Here is a 10,456-nt window from a genome sequence, read left to right as displayed (position 1 = left end):
CTGCTGGAGGCGGTGACTTCCCCAAATCTCCTTGGTAACCCTCATGGAAACGCGGTCCCCCGTGTTTGTAGTCGCGTCGAGAGTAGACGGCCGCTGTTGAAGGCAGAAAGAAGTGTTTTTAGATTTTCGGACAACAGCGGAGAGCCATGAAGATCGAGGAGGTGAAAAGCACCACGAAGACCCAGCGCATCGCTTCTCACAGCCACGTGAAAGGCCTCGGCTTGGACGAAGCCGGCAATGCTAAGCAGACTGCGTCCGGCCTGGTGGGCCAGGAGGCCGCCAGAGAGGTAACTCTAGGTTAGCTAGGTGTGCTAACCTGCTAGTTAACTAGTTCAATTTGGTTGGCCAGACTGATGAATAACAGTGAGGAAACAAAGCTAAGTTACTCTGGGTCATGAAAAGTGTAACTCTTTAGTATGTTCAGCTAGCTAGCGGTTAGCTAATATGGCCTTCATACTGTAGCATTAAGTTATATTAATTATTTTTTTGCTAAACGGACTGGTTGTAAAATGTCTAAGTAACACCCCGGCATTCAAATAGATTAAATTATTTTATTATAAATTATTTTAACGTCAAATTTTACTTTTTTCTCTTCAACAAGGCACATTTCCTGCGCTATTGTCCCTACCGTACACCTGACACTCTCCTGAAGAGTTTAATAAATAACTGTAGCTGACTGTGTTTGTACTTACATGGAGAACACATCTGCACTGCATGAACTTGGAAAACAGAACACGTTAACGTTAACGCATAACATGAGTTTTGAAGTTTGAGTGTTATTTTTTCCCCTTTGTTCAGGCCTGTGGCATCATCGTAGAACTGATTCGTTCCAAAAAGATGGCAGGCAGAGCTGTATTGCTAGCGGGACCACCTGGAACTGGAAAGGTATCTAGACGAATAGTGGTTACTTTTTCCCCTCAGCGTGGACTGTTGTGCCTGAAAGCACTGACATGTCTGGCATTGCATGCATGAATAATTATGAGTTGCTCCTTGTTGGATTGATGAACATGTGTTTGTGTCTTACAGACGGCTCTAGCATTGGCCATGGCACAGGAGCTGGGGAATAAGGTGCCTTTCTGTCCCATGGTGGGCAGTGAAGTGTACTCATCAGAGATCAAGAAGACGGAGGTACTAATGGAGAACTTCAGAAGAGCTATTGGTGAGTCCTACATTCATACATCTAAGAAGAATTGAAGCCCCTCCATAGCAGAAGAGGGGAACTGAGAGCCAGAGTCCAGCACAGTTTGCTGATTTCTCTAATCTGACACAACAACTAAATCTAGTTATTTAATGCTGAGATTAATCAGATGTATTCAAACAGGAAAACCGCCAAACTTGCCCTCCTGAGAGAGGAAATTGTTTTATAAATGTGTGTAATTAAAAAAATATATATATATTTATTTATTTATTTATTACACACACGTGCACACACATACGCATGCTTGTATGTGTTGATCTAACCTGTCAGGTGTGAGGAAATAGAAAAGAAATGGAGCAAGAAGGAGGCGTACATTACAGTCGCTCAAAAAAAAGAAAAGTACTCTATGAGACCAGAGAGGGTCTATTATACTGCTGTCATCATGCTCCCGACATTTGCCCTTTGCTTTTGGCTCGTGCATACACACCCGCACACATGTGGTTACCTGACACCAAAAGGCAGTGTACAGGTGAAACAGCGGCTACTGTGTGAACGGAGAAGCTAATCTGTTATTAACCCACTCTATTGCATTACATCCACCTGCTTTGCCAACAGATGAAGAAACTGTCTACATTTTACTGCATTTGCAACTCTATGCAGCTAACCTGTACATTTATCTGTAATGCTAATCCATATTTTTAGATTTTCTAAATGTTTATATATAGGCCTAGGCAGGCATGTACATGAAAACTATTGGGTAATGGCATAATTCCCATATTGATGCTTTCCTGTGAATTCCTTATTTTGGTTTGCTTACATTTGAAATAGTTTTGTTTGAACTATTTTTTTTCTGCAGTCAAATTGTTTCATATAAATGTGTAGGTCTGAGAATTAAGGAGACTAAAGAAGTGTATGAAGGTGAGGTGACTGAGTTGACCCCATGTGAGACGGAGAATCCAATGGGCGGCTATGGAAAAACTATCAGTCATGTCATCATTGGCCTGAAGACAGCGAAGGGTACTAAACAGCTGAAGGTAAGCAACTATTTTTTGTGAAATTGGGAAAAATATGGCTTGTAAATAAATGCACCATTTATTCTGTTTCTCTGTTTCATAGCTTGATCCCAGTATCTATGAGAGTCTGCAGAAGGAGAGGGTGGAGGTTGGTGATGTCATCTACATTGAAGCCAACAGTGGGGCAGTCAAGGTTAGGACTCACACAGACTATTGCTCTGTCTCTTGCACGCTTCCAGGTTTGGTGTGTTGATGTATCCTTTAGTCAGTGCAGGTGGGCAGGCCGTCTGGCAAAGGATTAAAGACAAGACTATATTTCATACTGTTGACAGACCTTTCATACTCTCCATACATATTGTGGCACAGTTCCTTGCATTGCCTTCTCACTTTCAACAGTACTGACTTTCCAAAGACGCCTTCTTAAAAAGAGGTCACCTGTTTTTTGACAAAGGTGAAGTAGACATGGAGGAAAGATGTTTGGTTGAATGTATTGTGTACATATAACTCTGGTTATAAGATTGGTGAATGGTTAATCTTCTGTAAACATATGATACTTAATGTTTACAACTGTTCTCATTCTGTATTCTGCGCTGTTACTGGTCCACAGAGGCAGGGACGTTGTGACACATTTGCAACAGAATTTGATTTGGAGGCAGAAGAATATGTGCCATTGCCCAAAGGAGATGTGCACAAGAAGAAAGAGATTATACAAGATGTTACGCTACATGACCTGGATGTAGCTAATGCACGACCTCAGGTATACATAAAATCACTGACTCGCATATGCACAGAACATAAACTGTATCTCAAAAGCTTTAAAGTTAAATATGTTTGAGTGTATAAATCAGTTTTGCACTTATTCTTGCTATGTGTGTCAGGGAGGCCAGGACATTCTGTCTATGATGGGTCAGCTAATGAAACCCAAGAAGACTGAGATCACAGGTAGGACACTTTCCAACAGAAATATCATTTTATTCTGTTAAGTTGGTTTAATATATGCACAATCTAACTTCATTACTACCATGCTAACCCGTTGTGTCTGTGTTTGTAGATAAGCTGCGAGGGGAGATTAATAAGGTAGTGAATAGGTACATAGATCAAGGTGTGGCAGAACTTGTGCCTGGTGTGTTGTTCATTGATGAGGTTCACATGCTGGACATTGAGTGTTTCACGTACCTGCACCGAGCTCTGGAGAGTTCCATCGCTCCCATTGTAGTGTTTGCATCCAACCGAGGAAACTGCCTCATTAGGTAGGACTTACTTATTTTTTTTAAAGCCTTTATAAAGATGGATGTCTACGTGGAGACGTGAAATATTGTGTATGTAGTCTTTTAACCCCTGAACCTTATTTTTATTTTTTTTTTATATTAATTTTAAGACTTATGACTTGGTTAGTACTATGAATTATGTAATTACTATTACTAACTAATATGTAATACGTGTATGTGTTATGAAGATAAGGTATTAAATACGTTTATTGAACTTTAAGAATGTGAGCTTTAGTTTTGAAGACTTTGAACAGATGGAACAAATGTAGTTTGTGAATTTGCATGGCTATGAGTGATTATTTAAGCTGATGCAAGCCAATAAATGTTTTTTCTCAGGGGGACAGAGGATATCAGTTCTCCTCATGGAATACCACTCGACCTACTGGATCGAGTCATGATCATCAGAACCATGCTGTACACTCCTCAGGAAATGAAACAGGTGAAAGCTTACCCAGAAAAAGAGACAAGACCTATTCAAACATGATTATTTTTCCATGGTGAGGTAGGGTAATGTGATTTTATCACAGGGTGTCTGAAATGTTTGACTGAATCTGCTGGATAAGAAGTCCTGGTATGAGTTAGAAGGATTGGAATAAATTGTAGCTACACAATTTATGCGCTGAAGAGTAGAAAACACGTCAAAACTTTTCATTTAGTCACTATTTTGCTTACCCCAAACAGCTAAAAGCACATAGTCTATAAAACACTACTGACATGGTAGATTTGGATGGGACTAAGATAACTTACAAATGCTGGTAAAAATTATATTACCTCACCTCCCTGTGTAGAACTAATACTGTTTAAATAGTACAAAAATATGTGCTTAATTCTGTGTGTCTGTCTTTGCAGATCATTAAAATTCGAGCTCAGATAGAAGGCATCAACATTAGTGAGGAGGCTTTAACTCACCTGGGAGAGATTGGCACCAAGACAACCCTCAGGTAACTTGAAAATCACACTCATGACTCATTCCCACAAATAGCCTATAATGTCATATCCTCTAACAAAACAGATCGCTGTTTAGATCTTATAAAAGGATCTTGGTGTTCTGTATCATCTCTGAATACTCTAAGCAGTTCACAGCACACTTAAATCATTGATTATTTGAGGTATGCGTATTTGTGTGTGCAGGTATTCAGTGCAGCTCTTGACTCCAGCCAATCTGCTGGCACGAGTTCAGGGTAAGGAAGGAGTAGAAAGAGAGCAGGTGGAAGAAATAAATGAGCTGTTCTACGACGCCAAGTCTTCAGCAAAGATCCTACAGGACCAGCACACCAAGTTCATGAAGTAACTCTCCCATTCAACCCTTTGCTGTACTGGCCCTATAATTCACCATTAATCTATTCAAGGAAAACATGCACAGGCCAATCCAGTCTCATTGCCCCCCAAAATTCCTGTCAAATAAGAATTACTTTTACCTATCATCCTTCTACTTAATGCAGGTCTGTGACTTTTTTCTTTTTTTAGCCTTTTGAGCTGAAGACTTTTACATACTGTTAATGTTTGTTATTGTTCAGATGTAAAAAGCGATGTAAGGAATTTAAATAAATGTATGTCTTTCTAATCATGCACTGTATGTTTAATATTTGACATACCTGACACTGTACCTCACTGCACGTCTCCATTCAAACAAAACTTTAAGGTTTTGAAACAACATAACTATGATATTTTAATCAAGTAACTATATAAAAGACATACTTTAAAGTGACAAAGCATTCAGTATAGAGCAGGTAATCGCAGCTGTCCTTAGTGACTCAAAGCTCATTATGCAAGACTTTTAAAGTTTTTATTGAACATTTTTCTTAACTCATTTCAGCACACAAGACAAATTCTGTAAATCTGTAGTGCTGAAACTTGAATTCTTCTCTGAGAGTTCTACTTTTTCTTGCTGGGTTTGTTGAAGACAGTCTCTCCACCTGAGCGAACATTGCTGAACACGGATGGAGCGACTTTTCCAACACGCTCTGATGGAAGAAAACACATTGACACGCTTTCAGACAGGGAAACACGATAATAGTACTAGTTGATAGTAATTGTTTTAAAGACTTTATCATCAGACGTTGTTGTTGTTGAAGTATTTTAAACTGATTTGATGTATGGATTGTACTCTGGAAGAGCATGTTTTAGTCTATTTGGGGCTCATTGCATTATTTTTTTTTAAATATTTACTTAAAATCTTAATTATTTTCTGACCCAGAATCTTGAAATAAGGACTCCTTTTCTTGAAATCTTGCCTTAAAATCTAGAAAGAATGGCTTGTGTTCTCAAAATGTTGAGTTATCTTGAATTAATTACTTGTTTTCTTGAAATCCTCTCCTTGGATCACCACCATATCGTGGTGGAGGGGTTTGCGTGCTTGAATGATCTTAGGAGCTATGTTGTCTGGAGCAAAAGCTCCTGGTAGGGTCTCCCATGGCAAACTGGTCCTAGGTGACAGGTCAGACAAAGTGTGATCCATAATAACCCCTATGAAGACACAAAAACAGGACTTGTGTACCCTGCCCGGAACAGGGTTACCGGGGCCCCACCCTGGAGCCAGGCCTGGGGGAGGGGCTCGCCAGCGAGCGTCTGGTGGCCGGGCATTTACTCATGGTGCCCGGCCGGGCCCAGCCCGAAGGAGTTACATGAGTCCCCCCTCCCATCGACCCAGCACCAATGGGAGGGGCAGTAGTAGGGGTTCGGTGCTTTGTGGATCGGGCAGTGTCCGAAGGCGTGGGCCTTGGCGTTCTGATCCTCGGTTGCTGAAACTGGCTTTTGGAACTTGGAACGTTACCTCCCTAGCGGGGAAGGAGCCTGAGTTGGTGCGTGAGGTTGAGAGAATACCGGCTAGATATAGTCGGGCTCACCTCAACACACAGCTTGGGCTCTGGGTCCAATCTCCTTGAGAGGGGCTGGACTTATTCTTTTCTGGAGTTGCCCATGGTGAGAGGTGGCGGGCAGGTGTGGGCTTTCTCATAGCCCCTCGACTCGGTGCCTGTATGTTGGGGTTTTCTCCGGTGGACGAGAGGGTAGCGAACACCATGTTTGAACACAAGGATGTGTCCATAAGTGCACATGGCACCAGGACACCCTAGGCCGCAGTTCAATGATTGACTTTGTAGTCGTGTCATCGGACTTGCGGTCATGTGTTTTGGACACTCGGGTAAAGAGAGGAGCTGAGCTGTCAACTGATCACCACCTGGTGGTGAGTTGGTTCAGGTGGTGGGGGAAGATGCCGGTCAGACCAGGCAAGCCCAAACGTATAGTGAGGGTTTGCTGGGAACGTCTGGCAGAAGAACCTGTCAGATTGATCTTCAACTCACACCTCCGTCAGAACTTTGACCAGATATCGGGGGAGGTGGGGGACATAGACTCAGAATGGGCCATGTTCCGTTCCTCCATTGCTGAAGCGGCTGACTGTAGCTGTGGCCGTAAGGTAGTTGGTGCCTGTCGGGGCGGTAATCCTCGAACCCGGTGGTGGACACCCCAGGTGAGAGATGCCGTCAAGCTGAAGAAGGAGTCCTACCGGGCATGGTTGGCCTGTGGGACACCAGAGGCAGCTGGCAGGTATCGACAGGCCAAGCAATCTGTGGCTTCAGTTGTCGCCAAGGCAAAAACCTGTGTATGGGAGGAATTCGGTGAGGCCTTGGAAAGTGACTTTAAGTCGGCTCCGAAAAGATTCTGGCAAACCGTCAGGCGACTCAGAAGGGGAAAGCAGTGTGCCACTAGCACTGTATATAGTGGAGATGGTGTGCTGCTGACTTCGACTGAAGACGTCATTGGGCGGTGGAAGGAATACTTTGAGGACCTTCTCAATCCCGCCGACACGTTCTCCAGTGAGGAGGCTGAGTCTGGGGACATGGGAATAGGCTTGTCCATTACTGAGGCCGAAGTCGCTAAGGTAGTTAAGAAGCTCCTTGGTGGCAAGGCTCCAGGGGTGGATGAGATCCGCCCTGAGTTCCTCAAGGCTCTGGATGTTGTGGGGCTGTCTTGGCTGACACGCCTTTTCAACATTGCGTGGACATCGGGGGCGGTGCCACTGGATTGGCAGACTGGGGTGGTGGTGCCTCTTTTTAAAAAAGGGGACCGGAGGGTGTGTTCCAACTACAGGGGAATCACACTCCTCAGCCTCCCTGGCACGGTCTATGCAGGGGTACTGGAGAAGAGAGTCCGGCTCATAGTCGAACCTCAGATCCAGGAGGAACAGTGCGGATTCCGCCCTGGTCGTGGAACACTGGACCAACTCTTCACCCTCTCCAGGATTCTGGAGGGTTCATGGGAGTTTGTCCAACCAGTCCACATGTGCTTTGTGGATCTGGAGAAGGCATTCGACTGTGTTCCCCGGGGTATTCTGTGGGAGGTGCTTCGGGAGTACGGGGTACATGGCTCTTTGTTAAGAGCCATTCAGGCCCTGTACAAACAAAGCTGGAGTTTGGTTCGCATAGCCGGCAGTAAGTCAGACTCATTCCCAGTGAGAGTTGGACTCCGTCAGGGCTGCCCTTTGTCACCGATTCTATTCATAATTTTTATGGATAGAATTTCTAGGCGCAGTCAAGGGATGGAGGGTGTCCGGTTTGGTGACCTCAGGGTCACATCGCTGCTGTTTGCAGATGATGTGGTCCTATTGGGGACATCAGGCCGCGAACTTCAGCTTTCGCTGGATCGGTTTGCAGCCGAGTGTGAAGCGGCTGGGATGAGAATCAGTATCTCTAAATCCGAGACCATGGTTCTCAGGCGGAAAAGGCTGGAGAGCCCTCTCTGGGTCGGGGATAGGCTCTTGCCTCAAGTGGAGGAGTTCAAGTATCTCGGGGTCTTGTTCACGAGTGATGGTACAAGGGAGCGGGAGATTGACAGGCGGATTGGTGCTGGGTCAGCAGTGATGCGGGCTCTTTACCGGTCTGTTGTGGTAAAGAAAGAGCTGAGCCATAAGGCAAGGCTCTCGATTTACCGGTCGATCTACGTTCCCACCCTCACCTCTGGTCACGAGCTTTGGGTAATGACCGAAAGAATAAGATCGCGAATACAAGCGGCCGAAATGAGTTTCGTCCGCAGGGTGTCTGGACTCTCCCTTAGAGATAGGGTGAGAAGTTCAGTCATCCGGGAGGGACTCGAAGTAGAGCCGCTGCTTCTTCACGTCGAGAGGAGCCAGCTGAGGTGGTTCGGGCACCTGGTTAGGATGCCTCCTGGACGTCTCCCTCGGGAGGTGTCACAGGCGAGTCCATCTGGGAGGAGACCCCGGGGAAGACCCAGGACACGCTGGCGCGACTATATCGCCCAGCTGGCCTGGGAGCGCCTCGGAATCCCCCTTGGAGAGCTGGTGGAAGTGGCTGGGGAAAGGGAGGTCTGGGCTTCATTGCTTAGGATGCTGCCCCCGCGACCCGAACCCCGGAGAAGCGGAAGATAATGGATGGATGGATGGATGGTTTTCTTGAAATATTGACTTTATATCTTGAAATAATGACATCAAAATATTGACAAATTGTCAGAAATAATGACATTAAATTTAAAGAAAGTAACGATCTATTTGAGCAAAAGTCATTATAGTGTTCTAAGTAATTATTTTGAAAAGTAATTTCTTTGACTCAGTAAGTCAGTATCTTGAGAAAATGTCATTAATTTGAGATCCTTGGTCAAAATGTTAAGAAAATAAATCATAGTTTTAACAGTAGATTCTGAGATGGTAAATTAAGATTTGGAGAAAATAAGTTATTACTGTGACATAGCAAGTCAATGTTTTGTGAAATTAATTATTTCAAGATATTAAGTTACACCTTTGAGAAAATAAAATAAGATTATTTTGATGTAGTAAGTCAAAATTTAGAGAAACAAATTATTTTGAGATATTAACTCAAAATTTCAAGTTGAGTCAGAAAAAGACCTGCCTGGTGGACTTAAGCTTCCATATTATAACCTATATCCTTAACTAAACAGTGGGTTGTTTCGTAAGTCTTAAGCAATTATGTGACAATCAGTCCACTTATTATTGAGGCAGATGCATACAGGCTAGACTAGAAACGTCCATATAAACACATTTGTTACTCCCTAGAGTGTATTTGTGTGTCCCAGCCCTGAGAGCCTGTGCTACTTTATATGGAGTGGAAACAGCAGCAGAGCCAGCAGACCATACACACAGACACACTCATTTTAAACCCCTTCAGAGAAGCAGCCCTGCTCTGAATCTTACCTACAGTTTCACATCAGGGTCCCAGTGACCCACTCACCAGCACTGCCTGCACACGCACACTTATTTAGTGCTGAGATCACAAGGTCATCACTCCACTCACCGCATTCCTCCATCACCTGAAAGGTCTTACTCTTCACCTCCGTCCCAAAGGCCAGCTTATCCCTCGCTTGGATCAGGTCTTCATCTCTCACCTCTAGCCTCTTCACCTTCCCCTCCTCTTCCTCCTCCTGTAGCTAGAGAAAAGGGAGGATTAACGTTCCTCTGCTGCTGAAAGGCTTCTTTTGTTGTTCTAATAAGTTGCTTTCATGTACCTGAGACATGCTCACAGTTCAGGAGCTTCTAGATATTGAATCCTCCAAAACTTCACTGCAGCTTGTAGTTGAAGTCTTGTTTGCTTTTAGTTTCTCTGCTTCCTTCCTTCCTTTCCTCTATTATCCCTATTTATACACACACACCCTTCCCTTCCAGAATTCTGTCCACATACAAACCCTAGGGGACTATAATACTTTTAGCCAGAACATGAGTCACTCTTTAACTCCTCCTCCTTCTCTCCTCACTCCCTCCATTCTCACGGTGATGTATATGATAATAATGGGGTGACGGCTGTTTGTTCCAGATGCTTCCTTCAATCCAGCAATGACAAACTTATGTACTCTTAGGTGAGCATGTGAGGTAGTGGTGCTGGATCACACTCTGATGTTGTACATTCGTGTTGGTGCACCACATGGTTTTAATTAGTGCTGTTTTTAGGTCATTGTGTAGACTGACTGTTCTCACTGTTGTCTCATTCTCCTGAAATGACATACTGTGCAGTAGAGAGTCAGTTACATAAATCTGTTTCACCATCATCAACATTACATATAAAACCTCAGAG

General features: G+C 44.0%; 2 protein-coding genes across 3 annotated transcripts; one reads left to right on the top strand and one right to left on the bottom strand.

Annotated features, from left to right (window-relative positions):
- Positions 1-20: 20 nt before the first annotated feature.
- Positions 21-4,986, top strand: ruvbl1 (RuvB-like AAA ATPase 1). The gene is made up of 11 exons (XM_017719283.2): positions 21-287; positions 799-885; positions 1,027-1,159; positions 2,021-2,172; positions 2,255-2,344; positions 2,759-2,908; positions 3,030-3,093; positions 3,203-3,401; positions 3,756-3,858; positions 4,269-4,360; positions 4,551-4,986. Exons 1-11 carry the CDS (start codon positions 147-149, stop codon positions 4,708-4,710), a joined length of 1,371 nt encoding a protein of 456 aa, XP_017574772.1. The 5' UTR covers positions 21-146; the 3' UTR covers positions 4,711-4,986.
- A 200-nt stretch (positions 4,987-5,186) lies between these two features.
- Positions 5,187-10,063, bottom strand: mustn1a (musculoskeletal, embryonic nuclear protein 1a). 2 transcript variants are annotated; one of them, XM_017718433.2, is made up of 3 exons: positions 9,894-10,063; positions 9,683-9,809; positions 5,187-5,383 (listed from the first exon to the last, which is right to left on the bottom strand). In XM_017718433.2, exons 1-3 carry the CDS (start codon positions 9,900-9,902, stop codon positions 5,295-5,297), a joined length of 225 nt encoding a protein of 74 aa, XP_017573922.1. In that variant the 5' UTR covers positions 9,903-10,063; the 3' UTR covers positions 5,187-5,294. The 2 variants fall into 2 exon arrangements, with proteins under 2 accessions (XP_017573922.1, XP_017573914.1); XM_017718425.2 differs by having other exon boundaries at positions 9,683-9,815; positions 9,894-10,060.
- Between the last annotated feature and the right edge of the window lie 393 nt (positions 10,064-10,456).

This window comes from Pygocentrus nattereri, chromosome 26 (assembly GCF_015220715.1).
Source record: "Pygocentrus nattereri isolate fPygNat1 chromosome 26, fPygNat1.pri, whole genome shotgun sequence".
Taxonomy (NCBI): Eukaryota; Metazoa; Chordata; class Actinopteri; order Characiformes; family Serrasalmidae; genus Pygocentrus; species Pygocentrus nattereri.
The sequence above is the reverse complement of the archived record's forward strand: the minus strand, read 5'-3'. Positions and strand labels throughout refer to the sequence as shown.

Bases quoted from the DNA above. Each gene is read 5' to 3' on its own strand.
- ruvbl1 (XM_017719283.2), top strand. From the start codon at position 147: ATGAAGATCGAGGAGGTGAAAAGCACCACGAAGACCCAGCGCATCGCT. The intron at 3,094-3,202 runs GTAGGACACTTT...CTGTGTTTGTAG, and splicing joins CAAGAAGACTGAGATCACAG to ATAAGCTGCGAGGGGAGATT. The intron at 3,402-3,755 runs GTAGGACTTACT...GTTTTTTCTCAG, and splicing joins CGAGGAAACTGCCTCATTAG to GGGGACAGAGGATATCAGTT.
- mustn1a (XM_017718425.2), bottom strand. The intron at 5,384-9,682 runs GTGAGTGGAGTG...TTCTTCCATCAG, and splicing joins TCAGGTGATGGAGGAATGCG to AGCGTGTTGGAAAAGTCGCT.